We start from the raw sequence: 21,535 nt of genomic DNA on the forward strand, positions 1-21,535 counted from the left end.
TCTTGTATGCTTTTGACAACTGAAATCTTGTAATCCCTTAATCCTTAATCACAGAAAGTCCACTTGGTTTCTTACTCCAGAAGAGCAAGCGAGCACGTGACAGACCTTGTGCATGGACTGCAACCAACCTCTGATCTATTCAGGGTTATGGAGTAGATAAGGAGCTTTGGCAGCCATAGTCTTGATGCCGATCCCCTCCTGGGATAGCCTGAAACCACTACAAGGAATGCCAGTCTTTTTGTAATAGGCTTTCAGGCACAGGCTGGTTAAGCCTCTCCCAGGTGAGTTTATTTGACCTATATAGCTGAAGGTAAATGAAAGTTGCAGTACCCTTGTAGTTATCGTAATGTTAACAGTGGTTGTTATGTAAATTGGGTTCTGTGGATTAATTTAAAAAAATAAACAGTGCAATTAATATTGACCACATGACCCTTTAAAGGGGTGTAATACAATTAACACCGATATGGGAATTGCCAGTACTCTAACAATTTAGGGCTGTCTAGTTTTCTTGCTCTCTAGCGACTTACTGTGGTAGGTCTGGAGTCTGCACTATGCAATCTTAATCGTGATAGTTTTTTAGAGAATCCGCTCTTGTCCGAGGATGTGTGTACCAATGACACCATGGCTGAATATTCAGTGTGCTAGAAAGAAGTATTGGTGAGATTTGATTTTTCAGTTCTACATTGTCTCCAACTTGTAATTGGTGTGATGAGGCATTGACATAATTTACATTATTACATTGGGGGTTAGAAAAATGTGCCTTTCAAACATAAAAACCCATGGACCTGTGTCAGCAAAATAGCACTATTATACCCTAGATCCACCAGCATATTTCCAGTAGGTATGAGGTAGTTATTTACACATGCTTCTGTTTTTGACCCCAAACAACACACTTACATACAGTACATGGCAAAATATTTTTCTGTCCACGTCCCCTGACCATCAATATTCAACATGTATTCAAACAAAATAGTTTTTTGAAATAGCCCCAAGGTCTTACGCTGCTTTATTATTTTGCTGGGGGAGTATGCTCAGTTCTCCTTCACTAAATCCTTGTAGATCTAAGGAATGCATTTTCTAAACGTTCCCTGTCTCCTGGCCCACACCTGCAGAGTACCAGGCTTGAAAGTACTGTTGCTGTCCCTGTACAAAGTCCTCCTGGTTGTGTTGCAGATCAAGACGATACCTGACGATTTCAGCTGCCACTGCTGACATTGCAAATGGTTATTTATGCTTGTATTTATGCTCGTAGCAAAATAAAAATCATATGATCAATACATATGGCCCCTTTCAGCTAAGAATCAAGAAACAAAAATAAATCCACTAAAACATTGTTGCATTTCTTGTGTTTTCTATCGTGAATGAATAGCCAAAAGAGCAGTGTAATTGCACTCTTGGGTCACATTGTGATGCTAAAGGGGACAGATCAGATTCTGGGTTAACATAATAGTTGTTACAACATAAGCTCTGTTCAATAACATTTGTTTTAACCCCAAAAAAAGTATTAGATGCAGTCATAAATGAGCTTCAACTCACAATGTGCTGGCTGCTCATCGATGAACTCTTGTAATATTCCATGAATTTAATTAAACAACAAATAACATTGTGCCTATCTTGGTCCTTTTTGCTGTATTTTTTGCTTTTTATTCATGGCCTGCATTTCTTTAATAATAAAACTTTTGCATAATAAAGAGATGATGAGATAGGAATAGTGAATGAAAATAGTCAAAACAGCAGTACATGCACTGGGTATGCAGAGGAATCAGGATAGACACCACCAGGTAATGCTAACATGATTTATTTTTGTGATATTGATACTTTTTTTCTTTACAGAGTGCAATGGTGTTACTTAATGTGCAAGCATAAATATGTGTGTGTGTGTATATATATAAACATCAGATACTGCTCTGTATTTTTATTCTGCTTTTACATCGCAAGAAGCACAATCCTTACACATCACTGGTAGGGGGACCAAAGTGCAACCAAATACTCGGTTCACAACTTATAATTCAATAATAATTCAAGAATTCACATAGGTAACTGACGAATGTAGCGTTTTATTAAAGCGCAGTCTAATTTAATCCTGGCCTTACTGAGCATGAGAACCAACCCAGATAATACCAAACCCATCTACACAACAGATCTTAGAGACATACACCAGATGAACCATAAAATCACATAGTCTCAAGGTCATCACTTAGCCAGCCACTTAAAGCGTACTTTTATGTGAGCATACGACAACAATGTCTCAAATCACATGTAGCAGAGTGGCACGGACAGCAGTAACAGTAATGTCAGTCATCAGGAGAGCACATTGAGCGCGTCTGTGAGCATCTTCAGCTCATCCTTGACAGATTCCAGGCCTCCTCGGATCTTCAAGGGATTGTCCAGGACCTCTATACTGTAGGTATAGGGGTCAAACCGCACAGAAAACGGCCGCTTGATCCCAGCCACGTATGATCTGTTAAAAAAGGCAGACAATTCTTAATTAATCCTAATCGCTCTGGATTACTCTGCAAGGAAAGGATCTGTTTAATTTATTCCTCAGTAGGCCAACTACATCAAACAGGAACATAATGGGCGCTAATTACAGAAAACAGAGGTGGTACATCTAATATGTTCAGCTAAGTGATTTCATTAGCATATATGACAAATATAAAGTTGTCAAGTTTTAGTTTCAATATAAAGTTGCAAAGTTTCAGTTACAATATAAATTCCTCCTACTCAGATAGATGCCATACCTCCATGAAGGCTAGATTACAAGGTTACATTTAGTACAAGTTTGTTATTTTGGATCTCTAGTTGTTTATTATCAACCTGTATTATCAACCTTTTACAATACTTTATTTAACTTTCTGTAATTAAGTCTCCAAAGCATAATATAATTGCCTAAAATATGTATAAAAGGACATCCTCATGAGAAATGTTCCTTGTGAGAGTTAAAGCTTGTCAGAAGCTAGTCTAACTTGTCTAACCCATTAAAAATTTTAAAAAATATTTTAAATATAACTCATTTGAATGTATTTGTCATTTCATACTTAATTGAATAGGTGAGTGTATGCATGAGGGTGCTGAAATAGAAGTAGGCCACAATTGAACCCATACTAGGGCTTTGACCACTTCCCCACCACCTACATTGCCATGAAGAAGGCATCTCAAAAGATCTTAAAAACACTGCAGATCCCATTCCATCACAAATTGCTGCTTTGGTAAAACTCAGTGATTTCACACGCATTCAGTGCAAAATGACTTGCAGGTACAATAAGAACAGAAACAAATGAAGTCTCTTAAAGGTGCATTTGACCCTGTGTGTGTGTTTATGTATGTGTGACTGGTGGGCTACCTGAGTTTCTCTTTGGCATCGCTGAAGCTCTCTGAGACAAAGTACACAGATTGGTAGTTCTGGTCTTGGTAGGGCTGAATGGCAGCAGCCTCAGGGTCAAACTCCCTTCTCTCTGGCTCATCCGACAGAGCATGCTGGGTAGGAGAGGGAAGAAATGGAGGTAGAGAGTGAGAGAATGTGACAGAGATGGATGGTTGATGTCGGGAAAAATTTCTGGATATTACTGTAATTGAACATTTAAATGGAAATTAGGTTAGGGGTGGGTTTTTCTGTTCCATTATCTAGTGGTTCATAGATTTGTGATGTAGCTTGGATTTCAGAACGATGTAAAAAAGAGAGAAGAGCGACAGAGCAATACAGAAGAGATTGACAGATGGAGGAAGAACAAAAGAGAGAAGAGGACAGAGAGATTAAGATAGCATGAGACAAGAGACTTGATGGAAGAGATAGAAGATAATTAGTGAAGAGGAGAGAGATCGACAGGAAAGAACAGAGAGAAATAATGATGAAAGAAAGAAGAGCAAGCTGTCCGTCTACTCTAAAGCATTTACTTACCACCAGTTCCCCGTATGAGGAGAGCAGTCCTGCCCCATAGGCTTTCACTGTGCCACCCTGTTTGCACAGGCCAAACTCCACTGTAAACCAGTAGAGCTGAAATCCACACACACAAAGAGACATATTTGCAATGTTAGTCACATAATCCAAGCTTCATAATCCAAGCCATTTTGCAGCAGCAAAACCTACCGTTGACAGTTTCTCAATATCCTCTTCTGAAGCCCCCAGTGAAGCAAGCCCAATGTTCTAAGACAAAGAGGTCTTGGTTAGCTCGACAGAATGGAGAGAAGGTGCAGTGCAAAATCTCAACTCAAACTTCAGAACTGCTTCTTTTATTGATTTCAATTATATTTTGTCCCTTCAATAAAGCCAATATTTTGCAGGACTAGTCACCTGAGAAAACTGGGCGAACGTCCGGTCAGCGAGAATAGGGACATGACCCAGAAGTTCGTGCACACAATCCCTAAGGCAACCCAAACAGAATGTGAGGATTAGTAAATGTTAGGTTTAATATCATTTAAAGATTCAGAGAATCCAGAGAAAAACAAATATTGGATGGCAGTGATTTTTGGGCCCTTGCTGCATTAAAAACATACAAGATTATGCAGTGGAATTCATTGCATGGGCACAAGAACATTTCCAAAAACCATTGTCTGTGAACACAGTATGCCACTGCATCCACAAATGCAAGTTAAAACTATGCCATGCAGAGAAGAAACCATACAGTTAGGTCTGGAAATAATTGGACAAACCTCAAGAATAGAAAGGGCAGATTAGACTGCCAAAAAACATTTAAAAGAGCCAGCCCATTTCTGGAACAGCATTCTCTGGACAGGTGATACTAAGATCAACCTGTATCAGAATGATGGGAAGAAAAAAGTGAGGAGAAGGCTTGGAATGGCTCATGATCCGAAGCATACCACATCATCTGTAAAACACGCTGGAGGCAGTGTGATGGCATGGGCATGCATGGCTTCCAATGGCACTGGGTCACTAGTGTTTATTGATGATGTGACAGAAGACAGAAGCAGCCGGATTAATTCTGAAGGGTATAGGGATATAGCAGACAGCTCAGATTCAGCCAAATTCAGTGAAGTTGATTGGACGGCGCTTCACTTTACAGATGGACAATGACACAAAACATACTGCGAAAGCAACCCAGGAGTTTTTAAGGCAAAGAAGTGGAATATTCTGCATTGGCTGAGTCAATCACCTGATCTCAACATGATCGACCATGCATTTCACTTGCTGAATTGAAAACTTAAGGCAGAAAGACCCATGAACAAACAAGAACAGAAGACAGCTGCAGTAATGGCCTGGCAAAACATCACAAAGGATGAAACCCAGCGTTTGGTGATGTCCATGCGTTCCATGCATTCAAGCAGTCATTGCCTACAAAGGATTCTGAAGAAAGTATTAAAAATGAAAATTGTACTTATGATTGTTAATTTTTCCAATTACATTTGAGCCCCTGAAACAAGGGGACTGTGAATTAAAATGGTTGCAATTCTGAAACGTTTCATACGATACTTTTGTTCTACCCCTTGCATTAAAGCTGAAAGTCTGCACTTCAATTGCATCTTTGTTGTTTCATTTAAAATTTCCTGTAAACAGATATAAACAAGATCCAGAACCACCACCACCACCACCTTCTCTGGAACCAATATCATGTAAGATGGACTGAGGCAAAGTGCAAAACAGACCTGTGGTCTGACAAATCAAAATGTGTAATTATTTTGGGGAATCATGGACTAAAGAGAAGACAGACCATCCGGCTTCTGATCAGCACACAGTTCAAAAGACAGCATCAGTGTATGGGGGTGCATTAGTGCACATGGCATGGGTGACTTGCACATCTGTGAAGGCATCATTAATGCCGGACAATATATAGAGGTTTTGGAGCAACATTTGCTGCCATCCAGACAGTGTCTTTTTCAGGGAAGGCCTTGCTTATTTCAGCAAGACAATGCAAACCACATTCTGCATGTATTACAAAAGCATGGCTCCGTAGTAAAAGAGTCAGAGTGGTAATCTGGCCTGCCTGCAGTCCAGACATGTCACCCATTGAAAACATTTGCCGCATTATAAAATGGAAATTTGTTGAAGTTTATGAATGTATGCTTGTTTATGTTTAGATAACAAAATAACATATGTTTATCTGTACTGATAGATATTGAGCATGAAAGTAATTGAATTAAGCTTGACACAATGTATGAGAGTACTAACTATCTCTGTATGAAGGACACTAGGTAGGAAATGTGATGCCCCATTTCTGATGGTTTCCACACATCCTGTCCATACCTCCTGATAGGAGTTTCCATCTGACTGTCATAGACTCTATGAATAGACACATGGACCGTAGGTTGGCACATACCATTGTGAGGAAACCTGTCTTTACATGATGATATGCATGTATTTTATTTCTATTCTCTTGTTAGAGGAGTGGTTTGTGATCTTGTGCTATATGAGGTACTGTATCGCAAGCAGTTGGGTATCTACTACTGAGGGGCCCCACACAACATGATAAGCTGTGGAGCCAAGAAACTTAAGAGGGGACACTATTAGGCCATGTAAGGTTAGATAACAGACAGATAATGGAGGGGATGTGCTGGGGCATAAATACTATGTTCACTTTGTAATCTTTGGAGAGAAAAATGAGAGAGAGATGGAAGGTTAACATCGTAGCCTCATGCTGAATAAAGATGTCTCTCCCCTGACTTCCGGTTGCATTTATTTTGTTCATGGATCAAACTTGGACAGAATCTAACAGTAGACAGAAAGTCACTTTCATTCAAAGCGCAAAAGTAAGTAGCCAATGGGCTTACAGTAATTCTGTCCTGTGACGTTATAAGTAGAGGACAACCGGAAGTCTCTTTGAGAGTGAGTGAGATGAGCTTGAGTATCAAGTCTGTAAATAGACTATAGACTAACAATAGACTATCAAATACTGCTATAAATACTTGAATTGCTCTCTCCCTTGATGATTGGGTTCATCGTCATTATTTCAACTATACGAAACTGCTGGCCTCAAATTTTAAATGGTCATGTCTTTTCCTAAAATCAATTTCTCAGTTTCAACATTTGATATGTTGTCTTTGTACTATTTTCATTTAAATACAGGGATAAATGATTTGAACATCTTGCATTCTGTTTTTATTAGCATTTTACTCAGTGTACATTTTGGTGAATTAGATACTTTACAGACAATCCATAACATTTTAGTTAACTACCTACTAACACTCACCCTAAACATAAATCTCATCCTAACGTAATCATTTCCCTAACCCTTACATTGATACTTCTAAGCCTTAAAACTCTAAACCTAACCTTAGCCAGCATTTACTTTATTATTAATGGTTTGTTGATAATATTGATATGTAAAATGGTCATTTCTGCTCTTCAAATAAAGTGTAACCCAAATGTTTTACACCTGTAGAGCAGGGGTGCATTCAGCTGGAGACACTAGTGTGGAACAAATAGAAATACAGCAATGAGCATAACTCTCTGATAATCAGTAATCAGATCCATTCATATCATGCCTGTCTACAATTTCTTGTTTGGTGACTATGGACACATTGAAACTGTAGTATCACTCACGGTTCAGGAGAGTGCATGGGCGAAGAGGCATGCCGAATGTACTGGGTACACTGGAAAACCCGGAAGGCCAGACTGGCTAAAAAGTCCCTAGCAGAGAGAAGGCCTGCCACCGGACGCAACTGGAACCCGGTGCGCTCTGTGTGTTTGGAAGAGCAATAGATAGGATAAGAAAAAGTAAGAAATGAGAATGATAGAGCAATAAAGAACCATTCAAATGTTACATTCAACAAACAATGTTTTAGAATTTGTTCCTGCATCTAAAAAATAAATATGCTCATATTTAGCTGGCATAAAATTATTGACTACAGTACCTAGTAAGAAAAGAGTGGAATGCACACTCACCATTAAAAACTGATATATTTCTTTTAGAAGTTCAAATATAACAAACACGTATGCCTACAATGAAGAATGATATAGAATAGTCCCATGAAGAAAATGTACAAAAATGTATAGATTATGGGACAAGCAAATTCTTTGAAAATAATGATCCGTTGGTGGATTTAATGAGAGGATGTGGCAGACTACATCAGGTTTGTACTTGTACTGTTACCTAGTTTGATATGGTAGCAAACCTAAATCAGTTGTCCACAAACCTAACCACAATTATCCCCATTACCAATTTTAACTCATATGCCAGTTGACTATCCACTCCCACTTGCAATAACAAGGGGGCTGTATTTTACCAAAAATATCTCAAGATATGGTGACAGACTCCAATGTCTGTAATCCAGGGGATTAACAATTTTTTTTCAAAAATGTTGAGTTAAATTTAAACATTTCTTCTTATGATTGCACATCTGGGTTACCGGGTTGGGGTTAGTACATTCTATAGGGAATATGTTATGAGCAGTACGTGTGAGTACCTCTGAGGATGCTATATAGGCAGTACGTTTGAGTACCTCTGAGGAACCGTGACACATCCTCCAGCTGAGGGATGTTGTCAGGGCTGTACCCACAATGTCTCTCCAGCAAGCGGAAGGCTTCCAGGTGCTCACTGCAGGCATGGGTGGTGTACAGTTCTCTCAGGGTGGAGTATACCTCTCTCCTGTCCAACACGCATGAGAACATACATGTGAAAACACAACATATACTCCAATCCACACTGGGTCCTCTCTAAACACCATCAACGGCATCTCAACCAGCTGTTATAATGGCTCCACATTCGACCGCAAGGCCCTACAGCGTTTAATTAAGACCTGTACTTCACCTATTCAGGACATATCAGAAGCGGTGTCTGCCAAAGATTCTCAGAATTATCATGGACACCCAAATGCTGTTCATCCGTGAGATCCCACACCAATACGTTTTTATTTCCCAACAGTACGACTACTAGTGTAACATCTAAACATCCCCACAGTATTATTAGTGTCCTTAAGGTGTCCTATTTTGTATTTATTTTACTTTATTTATGCTATTATTTCTATTGCTGTTGTACTGTGGTGAGGGAAAAGGCAAGTATGGATTTATTTCAATTGTCAATAATTTGTCTTCACATGTAAAACAGCACCTGAAACCTAAAAAACAAACATGCAAACATCATCTCGTTTCAGATTAAAATGTCAAAGGGCGTGAGGGCTAAGTGGTAAGTGGATTCATTTCTAGAAATTTTCAAGTGCGAAATAAATGTCATACAAGTTAAAATACTAGTATTTGTTGACCACAAAAAACAGACTTCTATAAACCATTTACAAAATGGTGAGCTGAGGGTAAATGAGTTATGGCAGCATGCTTTCCTCCAGATCTACTATAAATCTTTCCAAACCAAAAAACAGGTTGCACTCTGATAACTGGGTTATCCTGTTTGAGGTCCCAAATGGCCCCCTATTCCCTACATAGAGAACATCACTTTGACTGGGAGTAAGATAGATCTGATCAAATGTAATCCTGTATATAGGGAATAAGGGGCTATCCAGGACAGAGCTTGTACCAGATGGATGTGCTTGATGGTTTGGAAAGGTTTGTTCAAGGAACCAAAACATTTATTTTCCCCAAAACATGCAGTAATTAGTTATTGTATTGTTCTAACCCAATATTGCCAGTTGATGGAGTGAGTCAGAGTCATCTTATGTTTACACACTGAATTGACATTTTGGATAGACATGCTCTGGGCAATTTACTTTAATCTCTCTGCGACATTTGTACATAATCGATCAAAAGCTTTTACTCTAGATTGCTTTGTTTGCAACCTCCATCCATTGGGAATCATGGAAACTACCAATAAATAACTATAGCTGTGAATACCATGAAATAATGGACAAATGGTGACAATACAGAAATCAGGTATCACAAAACGTATACAATAAATTACCCTGGTCCAATATTAAAAGAGATACAAGGAGTCATGAAGAACCTAGAACTGATGCCCAGGTAATAGGTATTAGTTCAGTAGGCTAAAACGGTTTGGCTACCCTACCTAAAAGTGACCAGAGAATTTGCTAGTGCCACTCACCATGTGCCTATTTCCTCCTCTGTGTATTCGACTCTGGGGATGGGCTCTCCTCTGACAAAGAGAATAATTAAATTAATGGATACACCATCAGAGAGTCCACATTCTGGATTTTATAAATGGTTTATCAAATTATGTGTAAAGTAGTCAATCGTCTTCATCATGAAATGTTAACATTTCAGGATGTAGAACTAATTGACAAAAGCTGTTAATTTTGATTAGCAAGTGGCAGTTCATTTTTGACCCAAACTCCGGAAAGTTTCAGCATTTGGTAATACAGTATATGGCTGGGTAAGTAAATAGTTGTGTTAGGGCAAATGTTTAAAATGCTGGATGTTATAATAAGGAACAACTTTGCTGGGCTTACTGTTTATATCTGAAGGCAATGTCTCCAATCATTTTCCTTCTCAGCCTATACACTGGATCTGTGAAACCCTGTACAAAACCGACACACAAAACATGACTAGAGACCCAATATCAATAGTTTTAAATTAAATACAGTACAATTACATTGTCATTACAATGAGTGTTTAAGCAATGTAATGAGGTTATTCTTTGATGGCACAATATTGTAACACTATTGTATTTCACATGAATAACAGTAAAATAATAACTGTTCAATTGCACGGTAACATGGATATGTGTGTCTACAGTAGCTACGGTGACTGTTTCAATACATTCACTTACTGGGTGTTCTTGGTCTAAGTCTGGATCAAACTTTGTTATAAGGTGGTGACATCTGTCCAGCTCTGAGAGTTTCTTTGGGAACCAGTGAACTAAAGGCAACATTTTAAACATTAAAAAAATCACAAATATATACATTGTCTCATATTTATTCTTCATTAATGGCTATGAACAACTTAAAGGTAGCTTCAATAGGACTACATGATTGTTGTAAAGGTTGTAAAATAACTACAGAGGTGAACAGACAATCAAGTATTGGAATTTAACAGGCTCATTCAACTTGAATGTCTCTGAGATTTACAGAGTGTGAACATGATTCAGATAGGTTACATTTGAAGGGTTTTAAATGGGCTACACCATATTCAATAGTTACCTGCTGAAGTTTCACATCAAATTCCACATTATCACCTGCATTTAAGTTAGGGCTGTCACAGTATCAGATTTTCAGTACACGAATATCGTGGCCAAAATAATTCACGGTAACAATATTATCGCAGTATCTATAGAAAATTTGAAGTACAAAAATGCTATCAGGCAAATTCATCTTCAACTTTGTTTAAGGTATTTTTTTTCTCTTTTTTGGCAAACTCAAAATACGAGTGTATGGATTGGAGAGAGTCTGTAACCATAAGTCTCCAAATAAAAAAAGCATACAAAACAAGAACCCAGGCAAGCCTAGCTCAGCCGGACCGCAATAGAAAGTATTGCCCTCTTGAGATTTGAACCGGGTCCCCCATGTGACAGGATGTGTTGCTAACCACTACACAACAGAGCTCTACGTGCAAGGCGTGTCAGTATAGTCTCTTGTGTCTATGAACAAATCCACTTTTGACACTGGTCGTTTTAACAGCTAATTGCCCATTTGTGAATGATATTCATCCAGTTAACGTTTCTTAAGTTTACCTCAACCACAAATAGCGTCTTTGAACAGTGAGCTTTTGCCACTGGCCGTTTGAACAGCGTATTAGCCAGTAATAGGCTTTACTAGTATCTACTAACTTACTGGAATAGTCATAGGAATTGAGCAATTGCTAGCAAGTCTGCCAAAGCTATTTCATTTCATGGCATAAGAACTTACTTTTGTGAATGACACTGATACAATAACTATTCTATCAAGGATAAGGCAAGGATAACTAACTTTTTCATCAAGTGAAACGACGAGAGAATCGTGGAAATAAAATAAATAAATTGCTTTGTTCACAATAAATTCGAACTTGAGTCTTCCACGTGAGAGGCTCTGTCTTTAACCACAACGCCACGGCATTACGCATTTCACTAGTCGCTAAACACTATTGAGCATTGTGTTAAACTGATTAACGTTTCTTATTAAGTTTACCTCCACCACAAATAGCATCTATGAACTGTTAGCTTTTGCCACTGGCCGTATGAACAGCTTATTAACCAGTAATAGGCTTACTAGTATCTACTAACTTCCTAGGAATAATCATAAGAATTGAGCAATTATGCAGTCTGGCAAAAAACAATTACACTTGGATAAATAAAATATACACTTAAATGCTAAACAAAAGTGATCCTCCAAGAGTTTTTGGAAAAATACTAGTTAATAGGCTCAGAAAAGGCGTTAATTCAAATGCTAGTGTATAGGTCCAGACTTTACTGTATTACCAGAGTTTAAGCACATGCATCGTGTGTCCATGCATAAGCTGTGGATCAACCGAGGAGTTTTTGGAAAAATACAACTTTAGTTTTGCCAAGTGAATACGATATTATTTGTGTGTACTATTAAAATGATATCAATATTTCATTTTTTAAATATCACGGTTATCGTCAATACCGGTATATACCGACACCCCTAATTCAAGTACAGTTTAAGTTTAAAGTGTATTATGCAGAAATATTAAAGGTCCTTACATTTGACTTCTTTGGTTGTTTTGACATCCTCTGCGATCCTCCTGATGGAACTAATGAGTGTGTTGACATCAGATAGATGCACCTCACACCGGATAAAGTACTCCAGTCCTTCCAGGCTATCCCCATGCTTCCGGCATGGCCGTGTTTCCAGGTGGTGGATTTTAGCTTCAAAAGTCTGTCAGGCATAAGATTTATACATGTATATAGTATATTTGTGCATAAACATTTTCTAAATTTACATTTTAGTCATTTAGCTGACACTAATCCACATCAATAAGTACACAACACACAGTTTAGTAATAAGTGCATTCTAATTAATCAGTTAGTTAAAGGTCAGTGCTGGTAAGACAATGATTCAAATAATAAACATAAAACATATTGCGTTAATAAAAACAACATACAGAGGTGGTGGGTATGGAACTACTTTATGTACTCTATGAAAAGGTGAGTTTTCTGATGTTTATTGAAGATAGGCAGAAAGGTAGAAACTCTATCCTGTCATTTTAAAAGGCTAATTGATCATTACATTCCCCTTTTTTGATTTTTAGCCTCGCAAAAAATGTTGAGCAGATTGAAGTATCTTCAGCATCAGTGTTTGTGGCCAGAAACAAATAACTTTCTTCTGAAACTCATCAGTCTATTCTTGTTCTGAGAAATGAAGGCTATTCCATGCGAGAATCTGCCATGAAACTGAAGTTCTTGTAAAACGATCTGTACTACTCCCTTCACAGAACAGCGCAAACTGCTTCTAATGAAAATTGAAGTGAAGTGGGAGGCTCCGGTGCACAAATGAGCAAGATGACAAATACATTAGTGTCTAGTTTGAGAAACAGACGCCTCACATCTCCTCAACTGGCAGCTTCATTAAATAGTACACGCAAAAACACCAGTCTCAACGTCAACAGTGAAGAGGTGACTCCGGGATGATAGCCTTCAAGGTAGAGTTGTAAAGAAAAAGCCTTATCTCAGACTGGCCAATAAAAATATAAGTTTAAGATGGGCAAACAAACATACAGTGGATATAAAAGGTTGACACACCCCTGTTAAAATGCCAGGTTTTTGTGATGTAAAAGAATGAGAGAAAGATAAATCATGTCAGAACATTTTCCACTTTTAATGTGACCTATAATGTAAAGATTCTATTGAAAAACAAACTGTTTTTCCTTGTTGGAATAATAATCAACTCTCTCAGACTGGCCCAAAGATACAATAAAAAACAGGAGTTAGAAATAGAATAATATAGTAGAAATGGGCTAGCTACATTCCTGGTTGAAGCAAAACACTATTCAGTTCAAAGCAATTTCATAGCAATTTTCAATCATCAGAATAAGCAAATGTTTATCAGTCTCAGAAAGACTAGCACTCCTAATTTGTAACAATTACCTATAGAGACGAACCTGAAAAATTACTTGGGTAATTATTCTGTCATGTTTAGTGGTGATGTTGGCTAATTTGAACATGCCAATTGACTTGTGGAAGTGGTTCAGCTTGGTGAGATATGCATCAGGAGGAAGTGTGTCAAACTTAAAGTTTCCGGATCCTGCTGTTGTAACTAAGCAAAACCATACTCACAAATTTGACATGAAATTGATAGGGGAAGAAGAATTCTACTAAACAAAAACTCCAGAATAACTAGTGCTCATACTGCATTTTTATTATTACTGTAACATCTTGAATGGAGAGCAGAACAAATGTTTTTAATTTAAATACTTACTGGCATTTATAAGGAACTAAAGACATGACAAGGAACAATGACTTAGAAAGGAACAGGGAACTGGAGAAACTAAACAGGGAGGTGATAAGAAAACAAAGAAACACAGGTGACAAGACTAAAAACACAGGAAATATAAGAACCGAAACGCAAAAACAGAATAACTACAACTTAAACACAACTGACATAGAAATGTAACATCCGGCACAGCACTGGCTGTGACTGGCTGTTAAAAACATTGTTGTTGTTATTATAATTGTCATTAGTTCAATAATAAATTCAACACTACTGTTGTTTGCTCCTTGGGGTTTAAGGCCGGGTGTTTCTGTAAAAGCCCTTCGTGACAACTGCTGTTGTAAAAAGGGCTTTATAAATAAATTGGATTGATTGGTGTCGTCAATTTTTTTCACTTAAAAACGTTTGTTCAGATTTTTCTGTATTTTGTTTATTAATTTTATGACATTTAATTGTAATTTCATTCTGTGGTTAACATTTACTTTTTAGTAGACAATCTTATCCAGACAGATTTTCTTGAGCAATGACAAATAAAACGCCATGCATAAGGGCACAATGACATATTTTGTGTTTTTTGTATACTTGACTACTGCACAATCTGCCTTGTGTAAATCTATGAAAATGTTAAACTTGCACCATGTGGACTGAGCAGTACTGGGGTAATACAGAGCGACAGCCCTTTGACCTGATCTGATATTACTCTCTATTCCAATCAATTGGGCCCACACCACTCCTCGCTCCCGCTCAGCTCACATACTCTGGTCCGGTAAGGGAAGAAAAATAATGTTCACTATATAGCCTACCTACTTTGATATGCCTCATAACTTTAAATGGTAAATGAGGAATATTATGATACTTCATTGAGGGATATACAGTAATTCAAAAAGGTTTAGTAATTAGGTCCAGCAGTGTTAAGTAAAGTTAGAATAAAGATGTATGGATGTGAACTTAGAAGCATTCTCAGTCTGTCAGTCCTATACTGCATAAGCAATGTCCCCGAAACTCAACCTCAGATTGTAGCTAGAACTGTATTCTAATTGATCGATAGGATATATATGTAAGGGCCTATAGAAGCGTTTGACAATGGAGAATACTGAGGTTAACAGCAACCACAAGTGTAATTAAAGATGCAAGCACTGTTTCCAGGTTTCAGCAGCATAGCCAACCCACTGTGCCACTATCAAGGCAAATTACAAATGTCCCCATTATTAGCTCTTTCTCTAATTCATGCCCACTTTCCAAAACAGCACAAAAAAAAGAAAGATAATGTAATATGTTTAGAATGTATGTTTTTTATTTATTTTCATAGAATTTTTTTGTCCTAGACTATTCTTAATCTGTTTCCGTGAAACACGCTTTCACAAAGTTGTTTTTGCTACAACAGTGCCTAGGCCTAAGAAAACCACACTAGAGTTTAACTAGACTTACACACATGAGCTCAGTTTAGGATACGCAAAATATAGCCATTATACTGCCACTGTTTGGTCGATCTGAAAGTACTTTGCACAGATGGTGTCTTACTATTGTAGTGAACATTTTTGCACAGATTTACTAAAATATAGCATTGTTAGAGTCTCATGTATGGATGCTACATGCCAAGTTAAGTACAGATTGGTCATTCTGTCCCAGAAGACTATGGATTTTGTGTGGACAATTATGTGGATGCAGACATAAAGACAGGTGACACACTAGAAGAAAAATCTGAATAAATGAATAGAGCAACATAATGAAGGCAGATGCTTCCATACAGTTCTACTGCATTATATAATTAAGAAATGAACATCCAACATTTGGGTCAATATGGCAGGTCGATAGGATCTTAGTGACTTTGAAAGAGGGTTTATTGGGTCTTTTCCAGAATGACAAGACCCCCATCCACAGGGCATGAGGGGACACTGAATGGTTTGATGAATTATAAAATATTGTGGACTTCACAGTCACCAGATCTCAACCCAGCTGAACACCTATGGGAGATTTTGGACCAATGTTTTAGATAGTGCTCACCACGACCATCATTAAAACAATCATTGATAGAATATCTTTTGAAATAATGGTATTCATTCCACAGAAAATAAAACACTAGATAGGCTGATGTCATAGAGCCCCTGTACATCAGAATGGAGCATTTTGGCAGCCATCTTACCTGGAACCTGTTCTAAATCAGCTACAATAGAAAGGCATGGTAAAAATGACATATTTCCTTTATAATATATAATGCATAGCATAACCCATACAATGACTGTACTCTTCAGAATATAAACAAATACATCCATTTGAAATAGTTTTCAATAATGTATTAATTTAAGAGTACAAAATGGCTATGGTATAATGTGTGCAAATGTATATTTATTTCCTCTGATAATAATTTACTTATTAGATTTTACATTCTAATATATGTATATACAAAAATATTATAATTTAATTTAAATGTAGAAATTGGTATTTTAGTAACAATAAGCTAAATGGAGCTACCTAACTAATTGAATTTGGAGCAGCTAGGTTAGGCTACTTTGTTGTGGACAAAACCAACCCAAGATTGAGAGTGTTAATTTTAAAAACACTGATACTCTAAGGTTACGTAGCTAAACAGCTATGGTTAGATTTCTTATTCATTGAATAAAAACACGCTACAGAAAATGAAGTATGTTATCATACTTTTCTACACAATTAATAATGCATGGGGGGAAAAATCCACCTGTTTCCATATTATTTGTCCTTTTTGTGAAAAAAGTTGATGCGGCATTAAGTACCACCATGTGTTGTGCCACGATTTTTCCAAACTGGTCCCAGGCCTTACTAAGCAGCCTATTACCTAGCATGTAAGATGACGGAGCTGTTGGGATGTCAGATCCCAACCCATTTATGCTTTATGTCTATGGTTTCATCTCTAAAATGAAGTTCCAGAGTCTATAGAATCTATACTAAGGCACATTGAAGTTCTGGTGGCTCATAGTGGCCCAACACCTTACTGAGGAAATGTATTCAGTTTTTTTTCAATAATTTGTCACTGTCTGTATACCAAATGTTACAACTAGGGTGGCTTGGAGTTAAACGCCTCCCTGGGTTAAACATACCCTCAACCCTGTAATTCTCCACTAATCACCACATATTATTTACACACATTCCTTGGTTGCCACTATTCTTGTTCATCTAGAAAATGTTGTTGAATCATCTCAACTGAGAAAAGTAATTCTACAAAAATTATTTTGACATAAGTTGATCTTACTATTTGTCATTTAGAAAACATTGTGCAACGTGACCTCTAAACTGATTTTTGATATGTTAGTAGGAAGGTCTTAGGCTGTAATCCACTTGTTCAGAGAAATAAATTATAATACCTTTTATTAGCAATCCTGTTTTTTATGGTAATCGTGTTTGGGGCTAAATGCACCCTCTCCTACTGGGCAAAATGCCCCAGGGGGTATTTTACCCCTGAGAATATATTGGTAAATTATAACAAAACATTTGCTGAAATATAATAAAAGTTCAAGATATGGCCTAATATAAGTAGTTTTTAGTTTAATAGCTAGTTTACTAACGTCATTACATTAACATCTAATTTAATACCCCTATTAAGGGGGGCGTTTTCACCAAAGTTACCCTATGCCACACAGGTGAGGGACGTGAGCTTTAGACATTTCCCAGGATTAGCTTGTTGTAGTGCCACCGTGTGGCCATTTGTAGTGCCATTGGTATGGCATTTGATGGGAGTGTGTAGGCGAGTCCAGTGAATATTCTGCCAAGATTAGCCTTTCCACGCCTTACTATCTCATGGGATTTGCACTTTTATTTTCCACTCTGGAAACTGAAGATGAATATTCAAGGCTAACAAATCACCCGAATTTCAATGTCAAAAAATAAACTGCAAATTGCAATTTGTTTCTTTAAATTATATACAAATACCGTAAAAAAAATAAAAATAAAATAAAAAAGGGAGTCCGTGATTAGTGATTAATTCCTTTTTTTTCTATTATTTATGAATTAAATAACCAAATAGGAACTAGTTAACCATTTTCAGTCTTGAAAATGTATTTTTCCAATCACCCATAGTCATAATTAAACATTGACAAATTCTTCAAGATTTCAGCAACCAGTTTTTGTCAGATTAAGTATAGCCTACTGTTTCTTGTCACAGTTAGTCTTAATTACGGTTAATGCTTGAACGCCAAGCACAATCTTTAGGCAAGACAATTTTCTCGGAAATAGTATACTTATTTTACGTTTGTCTTTAAAACTACGTTAATATCTATAAATATCTATCTTAAATCCAATTCAACTTTTCGTTAGTACAGAAAAAGGCAAAGCTCATAACGACTTACCTCGAACACCTTGAGAGAGCGCGACAACGCTGGGGTCTTGGAACTCCTTAGGGTGAAGAAGAGATTGAGCAAAGCTTTTCCATCCTCTTCCTCAAACACGATCTGCTCACTCGCTTCAGCCGCTTCTGCAGCGGCCGCCGCTGCCTCGCGTTCTTTTCGCGCATCCTCGATCAAACTCTGTCGTCTCCCTATGAATCTGGGAGACTATGCCCAGAAGAGGCACATTAAATGGTAATGATGTTATGTTTGTATAGATATTTTTGTACTACTCTGACACTGCCTTGCAAAGTCTGATAATGGAAGTTTTCAGTTGTTACAGGTACGTCTCAAGCTCGGGAACCTCACTGCTGAAATCCCTGCATTTCACTTGCACATACACCTTGCACATTCAATTGGCCTCTTAGCTCATTTAGAATTGCCATCGGACTTGCATTTTTCAGTTGTTACACACGCATGTCTACCTCGGGGACCTTATTGCTGCTATCTCCGCATCCCGGTTGCACATGCTACCTTAATCCTTTAGTTTGCCTCGATTGCACGTCTGGAATGACATTTAGAATTGCCATTTGTACTCGAACAATTATTTATCCCCCTTGTAACATACACTATACTTAATACTTGTAAATGTTCTGCCCTCTACTATTTGCACTTCTGGTTAGATGCTAACTGCATTTCGTTGTACTGTACTTGTTCCATGACAGTTAAGTTGAATCTAATCTAGTATTTACACGATCCCTACCACCTTCAATACACTAGAGATGGTGGACCGCTAGCAGTTCAGGGATTGGGCTAGTGACTTCGCAGGTTCGAATCCAAAAGACCATAAGATGAAATGTATATCATTATGGTCTATAATCGTCTGCTGAATAACTTAAATAAGACACAGTTTATAGTATTGGACACAGAAGAGCTTTCGCACACTAAGTCTAAATAAATATTTATTTTAACCATTTGCATAGTTCATTCATAATGCTTAAGAAATGATAAAACACAATAAGTCATTTTAGTAATAAATGTGTAGTCTTTTTTTTATTGCACTTTCTATCTTTTATCACAATACTCGTGCGTAAAAGTGGCCCATGCCAATTATTCAGGCTCTGCGCCCATTAGCCAAACAACGTTATAAGTCTAAATAAATCAGCAAGAGGTAGTAATACCAAGAACGAAAAAATTCATATTTCCACCTAACAGTACAGCGTGACACGGCTTTATAATGGGAATAAAAACTTTACTCCTTACCGTAACAGAATCAGACCTCTCGAGCTCCGATGCTGCCCTGCGGATACTCTTCGTTGAAGACGAAGAGCTGCTTGAAATCGGCATCTTCAGAATATCGTTTTTGTAAAACAGAAACTTTATGCTCTTGTGCAATGTAAGGGTAATGAGGAAGTCTTTGTAACTTCATCAGATACGTCGACTTAGATGAGTGAGCACAGAGGTTTTTTTCTCTGTCACGGATGCACTACTCCCGGCCTTATTTATCGCGTGTGTTTTTTTTTGTTTTTTTGTGTGTGTAGGCTATGTGAGGAAGGGTGGCATTTGTTAGTCCTTCTGACGTCAAACAAACAGTTATCCTTATCAAACCACACAGCACCAGACTCACGCTCCCCAATTTGTCTTTTGTCTTTATAGTCTTTTTTGTATGTATGCGTTTTCCTAATGTGTGCCATATTGTCAAGTAAAAAGTATATAGATTTCCAATTGCCCATTAATGGGAAGGTGTCGGTTAGTCTCACTCACCAATCAGCGCAGCATGCTTCATTTTTCTTAAATGCATATTGCATGCTGAGTTCAATCATCAATAATAATTTTCCTATAAGGCTACAGAAGACGTAACATCGATTCTGACGAATTATCAGCAACTTAAAGGAAACTATAAGTAAACATACTATACAAAATTAAGATTAATAAATATGCAGAAATGGGCATGATGTTGGGAGCGGGGTGAAAAAATAATAGTTTTCTAGCCTAATGCTTTCCCATCCCGAGCTGTACATTACTGGACAGGGCCCGGTTTCCTGATTACGTACACTTAGGACGCTTTAATGATGCACGTAACCTTAAAATTGACTTTGTTACAACGGTTTTACGCGTGTTTCCCAAACCGTTACTTAGGTGGGTGTTTATGAAGTACCTCGTAACTGCTACTTTACGGCCGTTTGGAATGGAATTAGGCCATGTTTAGGGTTTGGAATTGAAATAGGGCTTTTTAATATAGCATATTGCATTTCGATATAGCTTGATTACTTCACAAGCATATAATATCGCTGCCGATGTATTCTACTAATACTTAGGCATCAACAGGAAAATGTAAAACTCGAAGTAGTCAAATTTATTGTGGACGAAACATTATATCCAACCAATGGTGTGGACTTCAGCCAATCAAAATCATATCGCCGGAAGTCGATCACACGACATCAAATAGCCTATCAGTTCCTCCCGTAGCTATATAGAATATATGTTACAGCAATCCACACGATTGGTTAGCTGGGAATATAAAGCATATTTGGAAAATCCAATCTAATTGTTTGAAATAAAAATGGAACGCAAGAGAAAAAAAATAATAGAGGGCTAATTAATCTTGACGAGGTAGGGGCACCACCTATCCATCAAAGACAGTAGCCTACCAGTATGCTACAATGCAGGGTTTCAGACTCGTGAACGTTAATTTCGAACACTTTCTTTATTATTTATTGTTTTACGTACGTTTTTCTTTATCATCAGTTGACAATTGAATTAAATTACATTCACATCCACTCACGCACTTAATAGAGGGTAAGATGGGATAAATCCCCCCATGTAATTCACAAAAATACCACAAGGTGTGTTCAAATGTTTTGCCCAACACTTGGCCGCCACTGATCTTGCTTAACAAAAATTTTTCTCTGTGTCATCACAACTTTTGGACATATTTCCACAAAACGATTCTGATGTAAGTTGATCTATTTTTTTTTTTAAATGTTTAAAGATTTCCAGATATGTTTCAATTAGGT

General features: G+C 37.5%; 1 protein-coding gene across 1 annotated transcript; it reads right to left on the reverse strand.

The window, feature by feature from the left end:
• Positions 1-1,782: 1,782 nt before the first annotated feature.
• Positions 1,783-20,099, reverse strand: th (tyrosine hydroxylase). Its single transcript, XM_010898173.3, has 13 exons — positions 19,782-20,099; positions 18,543-18,746; positions 12,498-12,672; positions 10,629-10,717; positions 10,309-10,376; positions 9,945-9,995; positions 8,395-8,540; positions 7,496-7,631; positions 4,292-4,361; positions 4,088-4,144; positions 3,899-3,994; positions 3,344-3,477; positions 1,783-2,461 (listed from the first exon to the last, which is right to left on the reverse strand). Exons 1-13 carry the CDS (start codon positions 19,863-19,865, stop codon positions 2,302-2,304), a joined length of 1,470 nt encoding a protein of 489 aa, XP_010896475.1. The 5' UTR covers positions 19,866-20,099; the 3' UTR covers positions 1,783-2,301.
• Between the last annotated feature and the right edge of the window lie 1,436 nt (positions 20,100-21,535).

The sequence above is a fragment of the Esox lucius genome, chromosome 19, assembly GCF_011004845.1.
Source record: "Esox lucius isolate fEsoLuc1 chromosome 19, fEsoLuc1.pri, whole genome shotgun sequence".
Classification (NCBI taxonomy): Eukaryota; Metazoa; Chordata; class Actinopteri; order Esociformes; family Esocidae; genus Esox; species Esox lucius.